Source organism: Ochotona princeps, chromosome 5 (assembly GCF_030435755.1).
Source record: "Ochotona princeps isolate mOchPri1 chromosome 5, mOchPri1.hap1, whole genome shotgun sequence".
Classification (NCBI taxonomy): domain Eukaryota; kingdom Metazoa; phylum Chordata; class Mammalia; order Lagomorpha; family Ochotonidae; genus Ochotona; species Ochotona princeps.
The window spans coordinates 68,950,224-68,975,645 of NC_080836.1; the positions used below are offsets into that span (position 1 = coordinate 68,950,224).

At 36.7% G+C, this 25,422-nt stretch overlaps 1 protein-coding gene across 2 annotated transcripts in view; it reads right to left on the minus strand.

Moving 5' to 3' along the window:
- TMEFF2 (transmembrane protein with EGF like and two follistatin like domains 2) overlaps positions 1-25,422 on the minus strand; it is a 255,318-nt gene that overhangs the window by 105,677 nt on the left and 124,219 nt on the right. For both annotated transcript variants that reach the window (XM_058664238.1, XM_058664239.1), the window contains exon 5: positions 12,476-12,572. In XM_058664238.1, coding sequence (XP_058520221.1) covers positions 12,476-12,572 — 97 coding nt within the window. The remainder of the gene's footprint in view (positions 1-12,475; positions 12,573-25,422) is intronic.

The following is a 25,422-nucleotide window of genomic DNA, read 5'->3' on the forward strand; positions in this document are numbered from 1 at the left end:
TTTATCTCCTTACATACAATGCTTCTCCACAAATCATCATCAGTGAACTCAGAATACTTTATCTGTGGATTCTCAGAATACCTTATCCACAGTCATGAGATTCTGCATAATATTGCTTCTGACCAAACAAGTCAATTCATAGCAAAAGATTCAGCAAGGCTTTCTGGGATGGCAGAAGAGTCTGAAAGACTCAGTTACAGTGCTAGTGAGGTAGCAGTAGTTTTCAAGACTGGGCTAAGATCACCGCAGAAGGCTATATATGCTCTGAATCAGTATCCTGTACATAGTACTGTTTGTCTTATAGCCAAGATTCATTGTCCCAGAAAGCAAAGCATGGGAAAAGGAGTGGTACCACACACTTTTGTCTCTAGTGACACACTAGTAAAAATTTATCTTTCCGTCTTTATAACCTTAGACTGTTTGCTTAGAGATCTTATTTCTAAAGGAAGAAATTCTTGCACCAAGAGACACATCAGTGATTCATTGAGCTTTAAATTATGACTGCTGCCTGATCTCTTTGGTATCCTATGTAAAGAAAAGAGATTACTGCGTTGACTGAGTGACTGATCCTGACCACCTATGGGAAACTCGATTTCTACTTCACAACAGAAGACAGGAAGAGCATGTCTGGAATACAGAAGCTTCTTTATGGGATCTTTTAGTATTATCATTCCCATCATGAAGGTCAATCAAATATTGTGGCAACCTGATTTAGTCAAAAGTACAAGTGACATGGATCCCTCAAGGATGAAGGCTTGGCTCCTTCTATCAAAGAACTGAATGGAAATGCTTACAGAAGTCAGAGGAAACATTGTATTAAGAGTGCAGGAGAGTGGTAATAAATATCAACTGTGACCACATAATGAATTACAGAAAGGACAAACGTCTGTCAGAGATCTTTTCCCTTATTTTGTTATTTAGACTGCATGTTTACCACCATGTCTCCAGCCTCTCCTAGACACAACCTCTCCTGTGCACAACAGATCCTGGGAATTGTCAGCCTTGTTAATTGTTGAGTCAATAAGGAATCTCTCTCTCTCACTTATCTAATATAGACACCCCATTGGCTCTGTTTATGGGAGAACTCTGACTTGTAATCGGATATATACTGATCAGAGCAGGGCTTCTTCCAATTTTTCTATTCTTTCTCTCCAGTGTGTTTGTAATGAAAACAATTGCATTGTATTTTCCTTTTCCCAAATCAAAGTACTTTGTAAAGAACGAAAATCATAATCAATTTAAATTGCATCTTGTAATCAAGTGTATTATTCTTTGTTATGATCGATAATTTTGTTAAATTTGAATGTCCTAATGTTCTCAGTTTGTTCAGATACATGCACCACCAAAATGAATCACTAATTTGAGCTTAGGTGATGCAGTATTGTATTTCATTTCTTATTTTCTAAACCTTTTTTCTAGTTGCTGTGCACTTCTCGCCTAAGATCTGGTGATTTATATACCCGAATGTCTAGTTGGGACCTGACATTCTTTTCATAATATAGATAAAATAATTTTGATTCTGTAAAGCTCACTTTAGAATGGACTTTGAGAATAGAGTGAGCGGCTGTATAAAAAAATCGAAATGGCTGTAACGAATAAAAAAAAAACATAGTAAACAATCCTTAGAAGATCATCTGTCCCAAGCACATTGTCCTGATTTCTTAAATTTCAGTCACAGCTTAGAGGAAAAAGTGTGAATGGATTCAATTCTTATTAAATTTGCATTGTGTTGGGGTGAAAGAAAAATCAGATATTTACTTTTGTTATTTCCTTTTTTCTTTTTAATCAATAAGCATTGAGTGTCTCAATACTGTTGGGTTTTTGATTGGATGTTGCATATTATTTTTATAGTTTATTCAGTCACTTATTAGCTATCACACATTCGGTTTGCATGGGAATGTGTCTGCAACAAATGAATGTGGGCTGCCAAGAGCAGCTCAATGATTTGTTGTTTAGGTGCACCAACACATATAATATATTACTACTGGGAAGTAAACCACTGAAGACCAGCGACAGTTTCTACCCAATTTAGTGCACCTTTGGGAGGACAGTTTCTCAGTAAACAATGCTTATGGCTCAGAAAGCTATTTATTATGAACACTGTGGATGCAGACAGTGGAAACATTTTCAGCACACATATTCTTTAGTCTCCTGGAGTTCACCAAGAGAAATGCCTAGCACAGTTTTAAAGGATATACAGTTGCTAGTAATTTTGATAGATTACAAATGTCAAGATAGTACCCTCACATTGATCTTTTTGAGAAACACTGCAAACTTTGAAGGATAATAAGAACTCACGTTACAGAAATTATGTACAAATAAAAATACATTGTTTGAAATATTGACATTTGTAGCACTCACTAAACAATTTGGGTTATAAGTCAACTAAAAATGTTTAGGAGAGATGAATTTGTTAATGTCTACAATGTCATGTGATTCTTATAAAACAGGTGTATATATGCAAACATGAACAGAAGGAAGATGTGTTTCCAAATGTTGAAATAGTAATGTTGGAATGACTTAACACATTCACATAATTTTAATATTTCTGTTTTAAAAAATTGATATTGTAAATATGTATAATTTCTATGATCAGAACAAAAATTTTTAACATTCTGTTGAGGGGCTGGTACAGTGGTTCAACAGGCTAATCCATCTGCAAGTGCCAGCATCCCCTTTGGGTGCCAGTTCATAGCTCAGCTGCTCTACTTCAGATCCAGCTTCCTGCTTATGCCCTGTTTATGGCCTGAGAAGGCAGTGGAGGGTGGTTCCCAACACCCACATGGGAGACTTGGAAGAAACTCCTGGCTTCAGATCAGCTCAGCTCTGGCTGTTGTGGCCATTTGGCGAGTGAACCAGAAGATCTTTATTTCTGTTCCTCTTTCTGTAAATTTGCCTTTCCAATAAAAGATAAATCTTTTTTTTTAAAGGAAAATGACATGATTTAACCAAAGCGCATTGAAGTGTACCATCAAACAGTATATTATATCAGGAAATATGAGACTTGGTATCATATTTTTTCCATGCTATTGAAGATAGCAGTGCATTGCCACTGGTATAGAGATAAAAGCTCACTGACATAAGGACTACATTGATTTTTCATTTAATTTGGTGCTTCCTCCCTATTTCCACTTTTCATCTCCCATAATTTCTATTCTTACAGAAAAAAGTAAACATTTGTATTAAGCCCTCCATTTGCACTTGGAAAGCAGCAGATAGGCCATCAGCAATTCCCCAGAGGACCTAGGGAAAAAACTCCAACCTAACTTGCTTAGCAAGCGGCTTTCTCAACAGCACCGAGCTCCTCTGAGTTTCTCTGTGCTCTGCTTTTTGCATAGCCCCTTGAAATACTGCTGATGGTGGCACTGCAGCATTAATGCAAAGGTGAATGTTAGTTATAATGCTTATTCTCTAAATGCCGTATATGTGCCTTTATGCTGAACAAGATGATCTGCAAAGCATTACTAGATACCACATAAAAATGATTCTCATCTTGGACCATAATCAAGATATCTATGTCCATTAAAGAATAGGCAAATTGAATCAAAGAAGCTTAATAATAATAATATTAATAATAAACAGGTTAGGGAAGGTATGTCTGTTTTTGGTGCCCATATAATTTGGCATACGTATAGTCATGATGGTTCTCTAGAAATATCAATTCTATATCTCTACAAAAACAAATTAAATGAAAACCACAATGTTCAGGGAAATTATAAGGTATTAAATGCATATACATAGTGGGAAAAAATTTCAAGGTCATCATAGACAATATCGATATGCAAGTGAGGAAATCATTACAAACTGGCACTTAGAGTTTATATCCATGCCATGAAAATATGGGATTATTATTAAATACATAACATGTATTAGATACAATCTGTAAATAAGGGTACTTGCAAAATGTTTTAGAAGAAGATATTGAAGATGTTTGCTTTGGTGTAAAAATTTTGGAAATCCCTGTATAGTTTTTTTCATGAAGTTTTCCTATTAAGTTCTAAAAGCCTCCTCAGATTTATCTGTGTCTGTGTATACACATAATGTACATTACAAACATACACACACACTTTAAACCAGTAAAAGCATGAATAACCTTAAATACTTAAGAATATCACAGTAGCTGGAGTCAGCCTGCATAGTTCAAATTATGGCTGTTCAGTTTGGCTTTGGAAAGTTTGTTCAATGTCTTTGTGCCTCAGGGTTTTTTTTTTTTTTTAGTAACATGGGGATTATTAGTGTAAAGGCCTTAACAGCTGTGTGAGAATTAAAGTATTCCATAAACCTAAGCACTGAGGAAAGTATCTGACACATAGAAAACACACTTTAAAAAATTCTGTTATATTTTGCTTGACAACTGTGATGAAATTCACACTTTGGTTTCTGAGACTAGAAGTTCACACTGAGCCAATGGGATATGCACGCATCTGGTTCTAGATAAAGAAACTACTGACTCAGGAACACTGGAAACACAGAATCAGAATTCTGAAGAAAAAATTTAGCTTGAGAGTTTGGTGACTGAGCTCTCAGGTTTAGGCAATATACTATTGCAATGTATTATGCCCATTAAGATTTCAAGAAAAAACAAACAAGGAAAAAGGTTAAATTAGTGGGAGGAATGCAAACTTCAGTGTGGAGCTTTGTTTCCTATCATCATGGAGTTCCTCATTTCTTAATATAAAATAAAATTACCCAAGTTGGAGTGTATTGTCCAAATAAATATTATAAAGTTATAAAAAGGCACATGTTGAAGCTCTGAAGTCTTTATTCATAATTAGTTTTCTACATAAAATCTTGAATTGAACCTGTTATACCCTAACGTCACTAACTGTTGCATATTTTAGGTATTATTATTATTAATTTATATCCTAACTAGCATTTATATATTTTAGTTTTAGTGGGAAGATTTGACTAATGCCAGCAACAGCAGAAAAGTTTGGGTCCACAGGGATGACATTTGACAAAGGACATTGTTACATATTCACTATCACACAGATCATGTTAGAAATACCAGTCGCAAGGTTTTCAAGATGGTGGAATAGGGTGAGAAAGATTTACACAAATAGAGAAGGATTAGCCAAGGTAAAGCTGAAAGGGCATGTTCCTGGGAAATAGAAGACAGGCTCACAGCAAAAGGATACTTGGAGACCCCTGGGCATGGGGAAGTGGTGGAGGGTGGAGCAGTGCTGCAATGAACAGATACCTTAGTAGTGACCAGAGCTCCACCAGCTGGCTAGGTGGGAACGGGAGTTCACCAGGAACTCAGGAGGTGAACCCAGCCATAGCAGCAGCAAGCAGCAGAGCCCAAGCAGTCAGGTATGGGAACAGGGTGGATTTCACAGCCCAGACCCCCATCAGTGTAACATCGTGCACCATTTTGTGAATTGTGGCTAAATCTCTGGGGAGAGGGAGACAACAGTGAGCTGCACATGCTCTAAACCAGGACAGCCCTCACTTATGGTTTAATGCATTGTACTTGTTCCACCAGGAAAACAATACCAACTTGGCATCCCATGTTACATCAGACCTAATTGCCAACAGATTTCTGCAAGAAAAGTAAAACAAACAAACAAACAAACAAAAAACTTCCATTCAACGGGTGTTATGGACAACCCTGTAATCTAGGTCAAGGTCACAGTTGGTGTCATAATAATCCTGGATATTGCTGGAAAAGGGAGTGGGAAAAAGGCTGAGCAGGCAATGGTACTGACGCAGCATGGGGTCATAGAGGGTGGCAAGTGGTGAGCCAAGAGCTGGGGTTATGGTGACTGTAGTAAAAGCATAGCAAAGAAGTCCAGAACTGAGTCGTTGCAGGGAGTGGTGTGAGCAATGGCAAACAAAGAAACAGGCGTTGAATGGGATCTGTAAAACTGACCTGTAGATGTGTGAACAATGCAGCTTAAAAACTGGACCCAAGGAGAAGAATCCACTAATTAGAATTGCAATGGTCAAGGGTAAAAGAAGAGACAGAGGCATAATAAATGAGGTTACTGAGACCTCCCCTGCAAAGGAGTGAAAGTCTGTGTCAACCTCAGAGTTAACTGATGAAGACATTGAGGATCTGCCAGAAAAAGAAACTTGCCAAAGTTTCTTAAAACACACTGAAAAGCTCATACAGGGGTTCAAGGAACATATTTCATGGTAAATAGCAACATTGAAATAAAATCAAGCTAAGTTATTAGAGAGGAGGCACACAAACAGCAAATTCCAAATTCAGTGGAAAGCCTCAATAGTAGAATGAATGAAGCAGAAGAAAGAATCTCAGAATTGGAAGATGCATTTTTCAATAATGCTGAAATAGTAAAAAAGCTGGAAGAGATTCTGAGTCAAGGTTTTTGGGAAAATGGAAGTACTTAAAAAAAAAAAAAAAGAAACGATATCTTTATTCCTCAGTCCCCACCCATTGACACAACAGAAAACATCGTAACAACTCGCTGAGGTGACAGGTGCTGTTGTCATATTGCATTAAGAGGCAACTGGAAGAAGATAAGATGAAATGCAGGAATCGTGCTCAAAAAGATACATACACATTGCATTTTATAGACCAATTCTTTATTTTCAAGTTTTATTTAAATTGTTTCCATAATTAAACTTGTATTAATCCTAATTTCGGTCACTGCATTTTGAATTTTGAGGCCAGAGAGCAGAGGAATTCAAGAACATGGGAACACACTAGAGGAAGGTTGAATGAACTCCTGTTTTGTGACTAATCAGCATCCTTTTCTATATACACTGTAAACACTGCATCTGTAGACACTACATACACACCTAGTTGATCTCCTCCTACATAATAATAGCAAATAATTAGAAACTTTCCACTTGCGACACATTCCTGTTTTTTTTCCAACTGTCAACCAGTAGCTGCTGTGAAAGAAACCATTTTCTGGATTTTCCTCAGAGGTGTCTTAATTTTCCCTGTCAAATTCACAACCCAAAAGTACTAAAGTCAGTAGGACTTCATGTCTAATTTACTTATGTGCATGGTGAAATTGGGTGCCAAGGATCATCCACGACCATTGCCCTGTTTCAAATATTCATGAGTCTCCCCAGTCTAAAATGCATTTAAAGTGGGAAAGTTGCCAACAGCACACAGTCTTTCTTGTGACAAGGAGTCTTCTCAGATCAAAAGAGCACCGTGTCAAAGACTTCAAACTAAACCATCTTTGTAAGAGATACTTGGAAAAGGGATGCCAAATCCCACAACCTGTCCTGGAACATGTTATGGAACATCAAGGAAACAGAAAAGAATGGATGCTCAGTCACTCTCCTGAACTCCTTTAATCACAACTATTTTCTTTTCTCCATTTTTATCATTGCAATACAACACAAGGATATTATACACTGGTGGAATAGCACAATAATACTAGAAAACATTATTGATGCTTTTAAATACAAAATGAATGACAACTGAGAAATTAATAGCATTTAAGCTGATATGATTTTGCTAATGGAGCCTGAGTGGCATGTGGAGAATAATATAAAAGCAAAATTAAAACAGGAATAAAGAGTTATAAATCATACGTCTAAAGTAGACACACAAAGTGACTTCATTCATCTTTGTCTACATCTAATCTTACATCTGTGCTTTCTTTTTGTGTTTGATCTATTCTGATATCCTGTAAATATTAGGCACACAGCCAGTTTCATACCCAACCATTTCTATGATGAGATCAAGCAATTGACTGGCTTTAAAGAATAAATATGTTATTTAAGACTGAAATGTGTTCCCTTTATATAAATAAAAATGTCAAAACATAAGAAATTCATCTGTTGCTTATGTTAAAAAGAATACATATGCATATAGATTTAAAGAATATAATACAAAATCAAATACTAATATTAACCCCAAGGCTTTGAACTACTTCTCACAGGACTAACAGAAAGTTCTAGGCTAATTACTTCTAAGGAATGGTTCCCAGAATATCGAGTTACTACTGACCTACTTTGGACACACTGGGATAATTTATCAGGAAAGATAATTAAGTGAATATAAAGCTGTTTCTAAAATGAACCAAGTATCAAAAATATTTGTTAAAATCATAGGTTAGTATTCCCAGTGCTGTCAGATGGAGTTTTGTCAGTTTGCAATTTTATTATGCATGACTTATTCACAAAGCTTTCTTTCTCTTTATAAATTGTATCTGGCAGGATGCATCTAAGAGTCTTGGATATATAAATGTTGTGTTTACACTATTTTCCGTATGTATATAGAAGCAATCTTTTTAACATTTTACTTTATCTTTCTCCTAACCTCTACCCTATAAACAGACATACTCATCGTATATACAGATGTTTTCCTTATTTTTGAAGTCCATCTTAAAAAGCTGTATGTCTGTATTTTGAAAGTGTACATACTGGGATGTAAACCATGTAACTATTGAATTTTAACTAATTTGGAAGCTCAATACTTCCTTACACTTTTGCAGCAATGATCTATTTCTCCTGTTGGGAAAATCTGACCATTTTCTGAGTTTTACAACCTTGATGCTTTCCATAAGTAGAAAAAAAAAGAACACTTTGAAATGAAATCATGGAACATAAACTGGGGTCTCGGATGACATTATAAACCACCTGTTTTCTGAAAACAAAAACATGAAAACGTTATGTCATTAGTATTTTGGTTTATCTAAGGTACCATCTAATCATTTTTTCTTATTTTACTCTCTGTATCCCTCTACCTTTTAATTTTCACCCCATCTGTAGTGTGATTTACTTTTTAACTCAAAAGCTCCTTTAGATATAAAAATGTGATGGGCTGACTATATACTACTGGCTTTTATACTGTAACAAATATTAACACCTACTTCACTTCACCTTGAAGTGCCTAAGTATCTTTGACTAACCATACTTGGTTCTTATGGCAAAACATAGTGTTAATTTTTGCTGCGGTATTAACATTGTGGATACAGTAATAACATTATTACTCACCTTTACTAATTCTCATTTTGCAGTGCTGTATTGAGGAAATTTGCATGCACACAATTACAGTTTGATGATATCGAATAAAAAAGCAAAACTCTGAGTTGTACCCTTTGTTTTCCCACTGTATATGCAGTGTTTTATGTTTACAAGAGGACCTGGCCATGATTTCATCCAAAATCAATAGTGTATCAAAGCTCCTGTGATTCAGTAAATGTTCTGTTTGCTGAAACTAAAGTCAGATCTCTCTCCCATTGCTTCCTATCTTTATAGCCTATTTCATTCCATGCCTGCTTAATTTCATTTATTGCTTTATTCTTGTGTCCTTCAGCTGTTTCCAATCTGCCCTTCATGGCTATAAATAAATACAATACGTTAACCTACAAAGGGATTTATGTAAATGAAAATCAATGCACCTACAATTTCAGCACCATTCCTTATTGCTTACAGTGGGCATTTTAAATACATTTTATTTAAACACTAACAGCTCTTCCTTCTTGCCTGGGAAGTGTAATGACCCTCTTGGCTCTCTGCCCCTACAGTCTCTCATCTTCACAGCTATGACCACTTAGCCCCCATCTGGAGGTTCAGACTTACTTTGAATTTTGGACTGATCTTGTCCCTAGGCTGAAGGAATACAAGCTATGCTAGCCAAAAGCTAACTAATTCAGAATCCAGGCAGCCCTACTGCTGGTTTCATTCCGACTTTATAATTCTCTTCCCAGATTTAGGCTGCTGCACTTCTCCCAGCCCCTCATTACTAAGACTTGGCTTTCTACACCAATTCAGCGAAGTGTGTATCTATCCAATTCTTCCTGTTTCCTCTTATGATTCATTTTACTGATAACCCAATTCCCCCATGACCAAAATTTTGACTTTACCTTCTTTCCACCCTTTTGTAACTGAACATATTTTTCTGAACTCCAGTGGCCAAGGTTAGGCCCTAAGGCTAGCTGCTGAACTTTCTGATGCCACTGGTCTTACCCGTTTATGCTCATGTTGCCTTCACACCATGGGTCTAATTTCTATGAGGTTACTCCGAGCAACACTCTGCTTGCTTGGCTCTTTTCCCTCTGTCTGCTGCAAACTTCTCCCTAGTCATGAGCTTTAACCCTGTAGGACTTGAGGTTCACTACATATAATCTGCCTGCAATCTGGCCATCTCATTATCCAAATGTATCAGGGAAGAGTGCTATTTTAATTGCATCTTTGGTTAAATGGTCATGCTAAAATATCTTTGAGTTACTTCTACTTCTTATTTTATCTTGACCCTCCCATTAAAACTTTTTAAAATTATTCTTTGTAACATGAAATAACAATGGAATCTATCTCCTGAAGTTATTTTTAAGATAACTGAGACAAACTGCATACAAATAGACAAAACATATGACAGAAAACTTTAAGCTGACAGTATAATCCAATGTCTTGAATTACTGCAGTTGGAAAATGAAACTATATTACTTAAATGATGAATGTTACAAATATGAGAAATTATGGAAATGAAATTTATTTTTAATTAGGTACCAATGCGAAGGATTTAAAAGTAGTTATTGACAGCTTGAAGGATAACGTTGAATTAGATGCAAATATTTGTTGTGACATGGGCCAGCACTGTGGGGTGGCAGGTAAAGTCTCCACCTGTGATGCCAGCATCCCATATGGGCACTGAGGGAGTACCAGATGCTCCAGTTTGGATCCAGCTCCACGTTAATGGCTCAGCAAAGCAGTCAAAGATGGATCAAGTATTTGGGCCCCTGCCCTTGTTGTGGTCATATGGAGAGTCGAATCAGTGGATGGAAGATCTCTTTCTCTCTGTAATTCTGACACTAACAAAATACATAAATACATCTTTTGGAGAAATAATCTTTGTGCCCAGTCATCTTTTTTAGAATAATGTTTCCATAACCATATGAGAATTTTAGAAAAGTAATATTTTAAGCCTTACTTTTTTGAAATTTGGATTTATGAAGTATGGGGTAGAACTAAAGAGTTAGAGTGGTTTAAATATCCAAAGTAATTTGTTCAAAATGTGGGAGCAGTACAGTCATCAGACACTGGAATGCCCAGGACATTTTTAAGAAAGCATACATCCATTCATCTCAAAGTGATCAAACCCGGGTTTGGATTCTCACTAGGGTCTGAGCTGGAGTCCATTGGTGGCTAGAGGTGTTTGACAGACATGGACACCCTAGTGATATCCACCTTTATCAATGATGGCTATTTTATCTGGATATTTAATAGCAACGTTCTCCTTAGAGTACTCAATTTATTCTAGGAGCCTCAGTTTGTCCAGGTAGAATCTGTCTTCTTAAAAACACATTTTACTTGCAATTTGAGTCCTACCAAATAAGACTCTCTCTCTCTCTCTCTCTCTCTCTCTCTCTCTCTATATATATATATATATATATATATATATATATATAGCCTTCATTTCTTTTAGATAAGTCCCCCCTTTGTACAAAACTTAGATTAAAATGATTGCTAATTGTTCCAGATATATTGAAGAAAAGGGAAGCTAAAGATGTTTACTTGAAATGTGTGAAGTGTGCATTGAAGAGAAGAGAGAGAGGAAGTAGGAGAGAAGGGGGAAATGAAAGAGAAAGAGGGAGCAGAAGGAGAAGCAGGAGAGGAGATGGAAGAGTAACTGTGTTCTAAATGCTTTTACTATCCTAAGAAACAAACCTCACTCTGAACTATTGTTCACATTATGTTATGAAGTAGGATCAACGTATGTGGATAACCTAGCCAGTTGAAATTTTAGCAACCATTCTACAGCAAAATTATTCACTCATTGTTTAACATCTTTATAGGAAGAACCGAGTAGTACTTTGGAGAAAGAGGGAAGCAGAACTTTAAGAATGTCCCAGAGATTGGTGGTTGCTCAACTGTTTTGTCCCATTCATTTCTGCATGGATGCACACATATTCCTCAAACTCATATTTTGAATTCTTGAGACCCAAGGTATTGTGGGTGAAAGGGACGTTTGATAATGATGGTTCTCCTGGCTGACTCCTCATGAATGGGGTTGGATGCTTGAGCGATCCATTGCCCTTTCCGCCGTGTGAAGCTGCAGTGAGAAGAATGCTATTGACAAAACCCAAGCAACTCATAGCAGACACTGGAATTTCTGAAGCCTTGATTTTGGACTTTCCATTTTCTGGAATGAGGAGAAATAAATTCCATTGCTAATAAGCCACCCAGCTTGCAGTCTGTTGTTACTCCTGAACACAGGCAGTAAGCATCTTGCATTTCTTAGTGATGCTTCTTAAGAAAAATTCCAGAAACTACAATTCCTCTTTCTGTATCTCAACACTAAGAGATTGTTGGAGGCTAGTAGTGCCCCGGGTAGTTCCCTAACTGTCCTACCTCTGAGTCCTACTTCCAAAATTCCTTGTTGTTATTGGAAGCTCTCACTCTCTTCACCTATTGAGAACCTGTGAGAAAATAGTAGCACTGACAACTTCATCTTGTGAAGAATGGTTGATGAAATAAAAATGTCATCATGATTTATTTAAATCATGGTAACTGCTTTGTTTAAAAGAATAAAATATCATCTTACCAGACGTCTTCAGCATCTTCATCACATTCCGCACCAAACTGGCAAATATCACAGGTGGATGTTTCCTTCTGACTGGTTTCTCCAGAGCCTTCATGCACTGTAGGATAAGACAAGACAGAACAGAAGGAATCAGCCTAGTGTGCATCATAACTAAAGCTCTAAGACAGTTCTATCTCAAGCTAATCTTCCCGATGAACCTGCTTCTTTTTTTTTTTTTTTTAAAGATTTTATTATTATTGGAAAGCCGGATATACAGAGAGGAGGAGAGACAGAGGGGAAGATCTTCCATTCGATGTTTCACTCCCCAAGTGAGCCGCAACGGGCCGGTGCACGCCAATCCGATGCTGGGAATCTGGAACCTCTTCCAGGTCTCCCACGTGGGTGCAGGGTCCCAAAGCTTTGGGCCGTCCTCGACTGCTTCCCCAGGCCACAAGCAGGGAGCTGGATGGGAAGTGGAGCAGCCGGGATTAGAACCAGTGCCCATATGGGATCCCGGGGCATTCAAGGTGAGGACGTTAGCTGCTAGGCCACGCTGCCGGGCCCTGAACCTACTTCTTATTGGTGGAGTTTCACAAGGTTGTAGTTCACACTTCTTCCACCATCTTAATGACATCTCAAGCAAAAAAAGTGCAGTTCATTTGTAGGTAGTGAACACTTCTGCATTAAAAAAATTACTTATATTTATTAGAATGTATTTATGTATGTATTTGAAAGGGACACACTCACAATCTTTAATTCACTCTTCAAATGACCACAGTATTTCTGAGTGGGCCATGCTGAAGCCAGGAGCCAGAACCTCAGTGCACGTCTCCTGTATAGGTGAGAAGAATCCAGCTATCTGAGCCATCACCTGTTGCCTTCCAGGGTGTGTAGTAGCTGGAAATCAGCCTGGAATTTGGAGCTGGGACTTGAATTGAAATACTCCAATGTAGAATAAAGGCATCCCAAATAGTGTCATATCTGTTGCACCAACAATAGCCCCATTTCTTTTTACAAACAAAGTAAGGCAACAAGTGATACGGTTTACTGAGCTTATCCAAATTGATCACCTAATAACTGTACCATATGAAAGAGTAATTTGATTAAAAACAATAGAGTGGCACAATAGCAATATTTGTTAAATCCTCTCTCTGTAAGTACTGGGATCCCATTTGGAGGCTGGTTTGTGTCCCACTTGCTTCACTTTCCCTCCAGCTCCCTGCTTGTGGCCTGGGAAAGTAATTGAGGATGGCCCAAAGCCTTGGGATCCTGCATCCATGTGGGAGACCCGGAAGAAGCTCCTGCCTTCTGACAGGCTCAGCCCCTGCTGTTGCAACCAAACCAGCAAATGGAAGATCCTTTTGTCTCTTCTCTCTGCAGATCTGCCTTTTCAATACCAATAATATAAACATAGTCTTAAAGCAATAATAATTTAAATTGTTACTTCCCTAAAGGAAAATTTCCAGATCCTATTTTATGAAAAGAAGTACTTGGCATTTTTTTATTTCTAAATTATATATTTTTTCACTCAAACAAATTTTTCATGTTTAGTTTAAAATTTCAGATAGACAGCCTGCCCTGATTTACCCCTCAAATTATTAACTGCTTACAAATAAAATACACTGATTGTTAGTTTTTAAAAAAACAACTTTCAGTCAGTTCTTATTATAGTTTCTTGACTCTAACAGAAATTCTGCACAGTTCTAACTGCAGGGATTTCCTGTTTGAGAGTTAGTTACAGATGTTGGTCCCTCCCCCAACCAATCTGCTGGGACAAAACATGATAGTATGCAACCTCGTTATAAAATTAACTTCACAAAAATAAAACTGTAACACAAGAAATAATGCTTTAAAGGTGATGGATTACTGTTTACCTAATTGAAACACAAAAAGTTGAAAGAGAAAGTAGCTTTATATGAAAATAAAAATATTGTACAAAGGCAATGACCCATAAGATAATCTGACTCATGAGCAGAGCTTCGGCTTAATGACAGAAGTTCAGACGCAGAGGATCCTTTAACATTGTGTTTCTGTAAACAGCACTGACAGTCAACAAGAGGGAACATAAGTGATTCAGCACAGCATCACTTCCTGCCTTCTTGAATCTCAACAAAGCATTTTTTAGAAAGAAATAATTTGCCAGCATAACTCCTGACCTATCAGATTCAACTGTATGTGTCTTTGCATATTTTCTCATATTTTTCTTTATCTAACAAGATAATGCTTAATATTTACAAAGGAAAAGGTTTTTATTCCTTATTTTTTTTAACTTACTACTTTGTATTTGAATGACCCTCCCCCAAAAAATTAAAAAGAAAAGGACAGGAAGACATCTCCAGGAGAATTGTCTATCTGTAGAGAATTCTGGGAAGGATAGAAGGATTTATTATTCCTTAAACCCATTTTCCTACTTCTTGAACATCTTTGCTTACATTAAATAAAGTTATGAATTACACAGGTCAAGGGTAATTACAAAAGTATTGATGGCATAATTTTCAACTTGGAGCTAAAACAAAAAGCTTTTTTCTCTCTTCTGCCCCATCCAAAACATAAAGATAAAAACGAAATTTTTATACTGTGATAAAATAGACAGCACTTATCTTATTATCCACTCTATTACTTTAACACCAGCAACACCATTACAGCAGACCAGGGGAATAAGAGGAGAGCTGGGGTCTGACCTCAGGGGAGACTGAACAGCGGAGGTCGGTCTCCCCATTACTTTCTTATTATTAATGCAACACAGATGCTGCTAATGGGAGAAAGCCTTTTAGTGTTAGCCAGATGAGGAGCTTCCAGGCTGAAGCCACCCATCACTCAGGAAGCACGCCAGCACCATGGGCAGCTCCTTAATGAACAGTGATAGTCACTGAGAGGCAGCACCATTTACTTCAGCAACCAAGATCCCTGCTAGAACTTCTGTAAGTCATCTAGGGGTTATTTTGCTAACTCAGTAGAACTAAGCCTATTTCTAGCCAAAACTCATTCCTTTTTTTTTTTTTTTTTTTTTTTTAATAAAAGGGCTATAGAATGGAGATGTTGGAAATTTTCCTGTAAGGAGAAGTAAAAAACATTGAAAAGACATTCTGGGAGGGCCTGACACAACAAGCTAATGGCTAAATTCCTCGCCTTGAATGCGCCACGATCCCATAGGGATGCCAGTTCGCATCCCAGCTGCTCCATTTCCCTCCAGCTCCCTGCTTGTGGCCTGGGAAAGCAGTCGAGGACGGCCCAAAGCCTTGGGACTCTGTACCCACGTGGGAGACCTGGAAGAAGCTCCTGGTTCCTGGCCAGTTGGGAAGTGAATCAACAGATTGAAGATCTTTCTCTCTGTCCCCCCTTCTCTCTGTAAATCTTTCCATTAAAAAAGAAAAGTAAATTTTTAAAAATATATTCTGGGAATAAAATGCCTTCATATGAAGTAACAATGAAAGGAAAATCTTTCTATATTATTGAAACAAGCTTTCACCTTTGTCTCAAACAACAAAATCAGAGTACAACTTGTATTTAATCATATAGACGAGATGATTTTTAAACAGCATTGAGTTCAGAAGCTGTGACAGATTTGTTTGTTTATTAAATATAAATGACATGTAATATTCTGGAAGATATTGCATAGTAGATGGAGTTTGGGGCTTGTATAGGAAAATATAAAAAAGCAAACCATTCTTAGGAATCTCAGCTCTCAGCCATCCCCAGAGGCCGTGGCGTGTTTCAGGCACCCCCACCCCATCCACTCTCTAGTATCGCATCTTTTATACTGGAAGGACACAGCAACAGCTGGAGGCTTTGCTGAAATTCAGATTCTGACTCAGTGTGTGGCCTCGGGTTCTGCGTTTCTCACAGGCCACCAGATGCTGTTGGTAGTGATCCATGGATCCTATTCTGTGGAGAAAGGATAGCCCTGTGCCTTTTCAAACTACAGTCCACAGTTTGATGGTAGGGAAATCAGTCCATCATGACCAACACTGTTGCAAACATAAAGCAGACTACACTAGATTAGAAAACATGGGGTGTTTCTTATCAATCAATGTGGGTTTTGTTTTATAACACTGTTTTACTTTTACATACATATTTACGTATATATATTCATACAGGTATGAAATATAAATTGCAATTCTTTTTAAATGTCACAGTTGCAAAAGCTTGGAAATGTCTGTTATAGCGTATCTTACACGTTCATTAAAAGTGTTTACTATTACAGGTTTCTCACTTCCTTTTAATATTAACAGACACAGGAATGATCAGTACTTAATTATTTGCACTAATAATCACAAACAAATAAAATCCATTTACTTCAAAGTGTTGTCTCATGCACTTGCATTTTAAACCCTTTGAGTTGTAAAGTAGAAGAATTAGTTCCCTTTATTTTATAGAAACATGAAAGTTTTGGCAAATGATTGAAGAAAATTTGGTGGGTGAGGGAGATTGAGCTACTGAAAGAACATTGAAGTTGATATGCTGTGTTGTTATAAAACTGCCACTTTAACTGAGATTCAGATGGAGGAGCTGATCGGTACGGTTGGACTGCCACATTGTGAAATAGCTTTACTCTGACGTTTTCCTAAGTGTCTTCATCACCACTTTGTTATGGCCCGGGGCAGATCTTTCCTGTCCTGGACCCAGCTTGGTCGTCTGCCTAACTGACCACATGCCTCCTGTGCCACTGATGATGCTCATAACCTGTGTCATTGCTTCTGGAGACAGTGAAATGCGAAGGAACTTCAAAAACGCGGTGGAAATGGAATTTAAAAACAATTTATAGTGGTGTAAGTTCTTCTTTTTTGGAAATTAGCAATTGTTTTCATGATATAGAATCCCAATTAATTTTTAAAGAACTCCTTATACAATGATCAAAACATGATTATTCAATATTATTCATTTTGTCAAGAATTGAGTTAAAAATTGACACTCAGTGAAATACTCAGATTCTAGGTATGCCTTTCAACCAATTTTGAAAACACATACCAAGACACATGGAAAAACTCTTTCCTTTCAAAACATTTTCTTGTACTCCTCCCTCGCCTAACTTCACCCTGTCTGATCTCTAATCCCAAGGATTTTTTTTTTAATTATTTATTATTTAACTTCAGTAATTACATTGTATTATGTGACACAATTACATAGATACTTGGGTTCTCCCCACCCCTCCCCAAACCCTCCCACCATGGTGGATTCCTCCACCTAGTTGCATAACCACAGCTCAAGTTCAGTTGAGATTCCCCCATTGCAAGCGTATACCAAACATAGGGTCCAGCATCTTATTGTCCAGTCAAGTTCAACGGCTTCTTAGGTATTGTTTTTAGTTATTTAGGCTATCTAAAATATCAAAGGAGTCATGCAGTATCTAACTTTTGAGTTAACCCTCCTTTCCTCAGAGTACTAGAGCTTGAGATTAACTCAGGTGGTTGCACATACCAGTACTTTGTATCTTTTCGTTGCTTACTACTTCGCTGAATGATAGCTTAGCTATCTATTCTCTTTTAGAAGGACATGTGAGTCATTACCAGTAATTATCTGGAAATTACACTGGCTATTCAGAAATACAGCTGCTATAAATAAGTCTTATAGAAGATTTTTCGTGCAGCTAAGACTTTCTCTTGGACATTTACCTGGCAGGAAAATTACTGAATCTTAAGATTAAACTTACCACTTTGATGGCATTTTTGACTTTCATTTTCCTGCTGCAGAAATTTTTTAGAATATTTTGGATACAAGTCTTTTGACAGCTGAATATGTGTTGCAGTCTTTTTTCTATCTATTTTCCTGATGGTGCTATTTTCAATGAACAGAAGTTTTTATACTAAGTAGGCTAAAGAAAACTTTAATTTTTAAACTTTCATAACACTTCTAAGATGTATTCTACTGAAATGTTGTGAAAACATTCTTCTATACTTTTTCTTTAGTCTCAGACACCTACAAATGTTATCTTACATTCAGGTATTATTTTTGTTTGTTTTTACTTGTTAAGTTCAGTAATTTATCAAGATTAGAGAAATTACTGTTTGATTACAGTTATTTGAAATGTATCTGTGTCCTAGCATATGGTCTACTTTTTTGAATATTTGATGTGTACCTTAGATGTTGTTGGCTTGTGTTTATGGAGGAAACTTTTTTTTAAATCAGTCTTAATTAGCTTAAATGATGGGTAGTGTTTTTCAAATCATCTGTAACTGCACTGGTGCTTTGCTTAATTGTTTTATCAACTACTGAGAAAAGAATGTTAAAATTTATATCGGTGATGATAAGTTTGCTTCTAGCTCTTTCTATTAGTTATTTTCACCTATTTAGATGTACAAACGTAAGTAGTCTAACATTACTGGAATAGCGATCTTTCATCTGTATGAAATGCCTTTCTTGAATGACAACACTGTTAGTCATTAATTCTGTTTTTTTCCGAAAGGAAGATTTATAGGGGGAGAGACAGAGATGTTCAGTCCGTTCATTCACTGCCCAAATGGCCACAATGGCTGGAACTAGGGCAATCTGAAGACAGCAACCTGATGTTTTCTCTGACTCTCCTATGTGGGAGCAGGATCCCAAGGACTTGAGCCTTGACTGTATTCTCAAGCCATAAGCAAGGAGCTGGACAGGAAGTGGAGCAGTCATGACTACAACCAACACCCATTTGGGATGCTGGTAATGCTAATAGAGAATTAGTGTGCTATGCCACCAGGTTGGCCTACTTTTTCTGAAAGTCATAGTTCCTTGCCAGTTTTCTTTTGCTTACTGCTTCATATTTTTATGCTCAATTCTTTGTTTCCTTGTAGATAAAATAATTTCTCGTCAAGGATATAGAGTTAGAACTTGCTCTTTATTAAGCCTGAAGACATTTGTACTTGAGGTGTATTTATCATAGTTACTGATAAGTTTGATTATAAACCAGCCCTTGTATTCTCACTATCATATATTTGATTTCTATATATGTAGTAAAGCTATACGTATATTTCAAAGCCATAAGTATATTTCAATAAGTATATTTCAAAAGCCATTTTTACTTTCAACATTCATCTTATTTTTCCTGTTAATATCCATAGATTTTAGCACTAATGAACACTCTGTCAGTAACTGCCTGAGGTTTTAATTTCTGATGAGTTTGGACCATAATTTTTCAAGATTTGAGCACAGTACCACTTTCTTTGGGAAAACATTATTGGGATTAGATCCATTGTATTATTTTACCTCCTATTCTGATAACAGGTTTTATATATTTCACACAGCCTTTTGACTTGCAGTTCAAAAATATAACATGTGGCCTTGTGACATGGCTTTGTCACTGAAATGTAGATGGAATTGAATAAAATTTCTGGAAATAGCTGTCAAACAAGAGCTGTTATAAGGACTTTGACTTTCTTGCTCTTTCCTTCTGTATATTAAGAACACATTCCAGAGTACAGGCTTTCAGTCAACCAGTTGCAGAACGACTAAGTATGTAGTTCAGAACAGATACAGGAGAAGAAATATGGAATGGATGCTGTAAGCCTTTCAGGTTTATCAAGCTGTAAGTACAGCTTTACCTAATAAAAGCTAAGTAATGAAACAAGTTTTAACATTAAGATTCCAAGGAAAAAATCTTGTTTTTTTTTCTTTTTATTGATTGCATTGCATTATGTGACACAGTTTTATAGGCACTGGGATTCTCCCCACCCCTCCCCAAACCCTCCCCTCATGGTGGATTCCTCCACCTTATTGCATTACCAAAGTTCAAATTCAGTTGAGATTCTTTCATTGCAAGCATTTACCAAGCACAAAGTCCAGCATCTTATTGTCCAGATAAGTTCAACGGTTTCTTGGGGAGAACTGCTCTGGTCTGAAGGTAGAGCTGGCAGAGTATCATCCCGGTCAATTAAAAGCCCTGACATAACATCAGCAACGATTTATAACGTTATGGAATTAATTGACATGGTATTGAGTAACCAATATGTTAAAAAAATGCAAGTTCTTTACCACATCTTGTGAATTCTTCATTGACATTTCAATTATTAGTTTAAATACAACCGGTTCTATACACCTTAAAATGGCTATAGATTACTATTCAGCTGTCTCGTGTCTATTTTCTTTTCTCTCTTTTTTTTTAAGATTTATTTATTTATTATTACAAAGTCAGATATACAGAGAGGAGGAGAGACAGAGAGGAAGATCTTCCATTCGATGTTTCACTCCCCAAGTGAACCACAATGGCCGGTGCGCGCCGATCCGAAGCCAGGAACCTGGAACCTCTTCCAGGTCTCCCACGTGGGTGCAGGGTCCCAAGGCTTTGGGCCGTCCTCGACTGCTTTCCCAGGCCACAAGCAGGGAGTTGGATGGGAAGTGGAGCAGCTGGGATTAGAACCGGCGCCCATATGGGATCCCAGGGCGTTCAAGGCGAGGACTTGAGCCGCTAGGCCACGCCGCCGGGCTCGTGTCTATTTTCATTGTAGTATTTAGCAGTTTATAGCGTTGAAGCATGATTTTGCTGAACCTGACTGTTTTTCGGGTAGTCTAACTCTATAACTCTAACAAGACGTATGTCAACAGTTTAGGTGCAGAACAGTTTTAGGAGGGGTGTGCAGAGAAATCTTCAATACCCTAGTGAGGAGTAACTAATCTTTGTGTCCCACCCAGTGAGGTATAAATGCATCCACGCTGACCGTTTCCTGTCTGATTCTAAGCTTTCAAGGAAACAAATCTTATCACATCATTTTCCATGTTTCAGACTTGGTCATTTTATTTTCCACACATATCTGTTTTTGATTTTCTACAAACCTGTCTTCAAGCATTTCAGAATTTCTTTTCTGCCAACATATGTTCTGTAATATTTAAGATGTGTTTCTTATATTGTTTTCTCTCCAAATCACACTTTCTAAGTCTATGTGTTGTTCTCAATTTTTATTCCATGTAGGTTTATATATAGATCAACATATAAAATATTCCATTTAAATTAGGATAGTACTTGTTTCAACATTAAGCATAGTAGAGTCATAAACAGACCCCTACAGATGTATCAAGTTTGAAGCAAATAGTCTCTAAAACTATCAGGATATATCAGAGATAGAATGAGCTCTCTAAATTTAAAATGTGCTACTTTGATACTTTTTATATATGCATTTACACTGGTATAAAGCTGATCAAATTTTACATAAATTTAATTCAAACCCTATTCTGAACTTTTTAAAAATTGAGGCTACAATTTTCTTTTATTTTCAGTCAATATCAACCAGTTTTTTTTTAAATGGGTAGGAAGACTAATTCTGGTACATATACAGAGGTAAAGCATTAATAGCATCTATGGGATTTGTTGTAAATCAAATCAGTTTATGAAATCACAAACAGCTTTTGTTTTTGAATATCTAGCATAAATTACTATCCAATTATCACCAAAAAAGCAGAACTGAGAGTTTGTTTATCTCCCAGTAAAGAACATATTCCACTTAAAGAGGGAACAGACATTTTAAAATCAAACTTTGCACTGCATTCTTTAATTTGTACAACTTGTCACTTACATTTTATATGCCAGTTTTCCTCTCATATGCTTCTCCCATATTTAAGCTGTATTTAAATGATGGAAGCTGTTGACAGTTCCTAGAGGCCCAGACAATTGTAAGCTGTTGTTTTTGTACCATACTCGTCTTATCTTTAACATTTTCCAGCTTGTCCCTAGAAACCTCAAGATGACTTTAAAGAAAATTAATCAGAGGAAAACATTTCCTTTTTAACATATCATAGTGAAGATACTTGCTATATGGATAATAGTTATACTGTTACACATTATTGAAACACTAAAATAAGAGAATTGGCATTTTGGTTTGTGTTTGCTAGGCCAACAGATTAATGTCATATATATATATATGTCTCATATATATATATGTCATATATATAATTATTAATGTAGCAACATGTATTCATGATAAGGAACAAATCTATTATATAGTACTTCTCTGTAATTAAAAGTACACCACCAATAGTAATTTTTAAATTTTTATTGATTTAAATGTCAAAAGGTAAAGGAAGGCTTAAAGAGTACTTACAATGGCTTAAAAATGTTATGAAAAGAAAGCCCAAGAGCCAAGATTATGACTGAACAAATGTGATTTCATACTAAAAACTCAAAAGACAAGATCATTATATAAAATCTAATTTTTTATAATTAAGATAGCTTGCTGAAGCTTGACAAAGTATCTTCAGAAATCACATTTAATTTATCTTCTGCATAACAAGGAAAATAATTTAAGAAATTAACACAGAGCTACTATGCTGAGGCACATTTCTATTCTCATCAATTAAGCCTAAATGATTTCATTTAGGACTGTTTGACTTGAAACTGAAGGTGATTTTATAAAGAAGAGAGAATGAAGTCAGGAAGGAAGGACCAAAATTGGCACCACGTATAGCGAATCCATTTAGAATATGTGCTATGCTAGACTGTGAAATTGATTCATATTAGATATATGGCAATTCGAATAATCAAAACAAATTTAGTTTTATCACTATAATTCAAATAATTCTGTTCATAGGACTCTTTCAAAACCATTCACATAAATGCTTTTTAAGTTGTTTATGATTGAATGCCTGAAAGATGAGAATTTGTTTTACTGATAAGTTATGAACATCAGCTTGGCTCTGTATAGCATGGTGGATAACAAATCTCAGTTACAGAGGACTAGAAATGACTCAGAAGTTACTTAGTGTAAATAGTCAATGAAGGCAATATTTCTGCACAGATTTCTGGTGAGGAGAATGGATATTATTGCATTAGTTTCTTGAATATGTGGGGCCACCAGGCAGGAACTTAATGGGGACTGAGTGTTGCTGAGGGAAATGACAGAGCATAATGGAATTAATGTAAGCAGGGAAGAGGGGAGGTGCAAGAGAAGCAAAGTCCTCTAAAGGAACCAAGTTTAGACACAGGTGTAGCGGTTGGCCTTAGATAGAAGCAGAGACATGTCTATTGTAGAACAAGGGATGGATAGTTCACACGTACACAGTCAGGAGGCTCCACTCAACAGGAAAGACGAGGTTGATCTGCTTTGCCAGCATTTATGTCTCTATTCTATTCGAGGAGGTCAACAGGTAAAGGGATGAAACAATAAAAAAAGAATGTAATGCTGTAATACCTTATATGTCACACGAATGTACTGAATGTTTCTCATTCCATCACAACTAGTATTAGTTTAATAGTCATGGTAACTTGTCTAAACGGCGAAGTAATTTTCTATCCAGCTAACTTCTTACTTCTAAAGTTGCCTCTCTTAAATGCTTCTTTCATTAATCTTGCTGAAATAAAAATCTGATCGTACCACTTTAAAACAGAGAGAGAAAGTACTGTAAAGGCATTTGGAAAATCAATCCGGGTACTACAAGTGCTAGATTTGGCCTTTCCAGATTCTTCCTTCCTTCCTTCCTTCCTTTGTTTACTGATTTTGATACTGTTTTATTTTCATTTCTTAAAAATAGTTTCTTTTCTCTTATTAACTTGCACACTGACCCATAGATCATACAAGAGCATCATTTTCTCCATGAAAGCATTTTGTTTTCTTTTTAATTTCTTCATTGACACATTGGTTATTCAGTAGCATATTATTTAACTCCATAGCATGTAATTTTTGTTTAGCTTTATTCCTGTTGTTGATTTTGTTTTATGGTTTTTCACTTAGGGCAGTATAAATAGACTATCATAGTCAGATGTGAAGATACAATGTAGTATGCATCTCTACTTCCAAATCAAAGATGGACTCCCAATGAAGCTGTTGGATATATCTTGACAATAGAATGCTGGACTGTATGTCATTGTCTGCACCCACAATGTCTGGATATACTTAAATAGCAGAATAATGGACTTGATTATTTATGAAAGACTATAGTATTGTAATAATATAGGGGAAACCAGTGGGGATTGGAAGGAGTTTGGGAATGAGGCAAGGGAAATCTCAGAGCCTATGGAATTACATCATAAAATCAAAAATAAAATAGAAGAAAAAACCTAAAAATATGTATGTATTTTTATTGAAAAGTCAGATTCACAGAGAGAAACAGAGACAGAGAGAAATCTTCCATCCACTGGTTCACTCTCCAAGTGTCTGCTACAGCTGGAGCTAAGCTGATCTGAAGTCAGGAGCCAGGAACTTCTTTCTGGTTTCCCAGGCAGGTGCAGGGTGTCTAGGATTTGGGCTGCTACACTGCTTTCCAGGCCACAGCAGGGAACTGGATAGGAAGTGGAGCAGTGGGATACAAACTTGAACCCATATGAGATCTAGGCATGTGCAAGACAAGGATTTTAGCCACTAGGTTATCATGCTGGCCCTTCTAGATTCTTTCTTGAAACTTAGATTTCTTTACTGGTAAAACGAAATGCCTGCCCTTCTTAGCTAGCTGTGATGAAGACTCAAAAGTGGGATGTGTGAAAGTGCTTTGCACCCTCTCAATTGCTCTGCCACCCTAAGATGCTATTGTTAAGAAAGTGTTGAAGACAAAATACAGCAATTCTGTTATTCTTAGTGAGAAGAGCTTATTGCTGAACATTTCAAACAGGAACTTCTGGCTCTTTCTGTGGACTTTAGAATGATACTGGATTTGAAATCTCCATTGTGAGTAGGTAAATAAGAATCACAAACTGAGATAGCAAAAATGGAGAAATAAAAATAGTTTGGATATGACAGAGAAATTTGTTTTTAACTCAAATATCCAAATTTGATTTCTTACATTGCAGAGAAAACGGACTGAAGGGGAAGCAGGTCAAACAAAACAGAAACAATCCAGCAAACGAAAAGGTGGGAAGTCTCAGATGTCCTAGAAACCGCCCATAGCACCAGCTCTTTCTATCAGCACATTGGATCTTATAACAAAGGTAGCATCCTTCTGAATGGAGGAGAAAATGAGGGCTTCATCCTTTTGTTATGCACTTGTCTCCTCTACGTGTTGGCTTTTCCGGTTAGAAAACAACTCATTTAAATATGATATTCAGATTCAAGTGAAACTTGAAGATGAGGAGT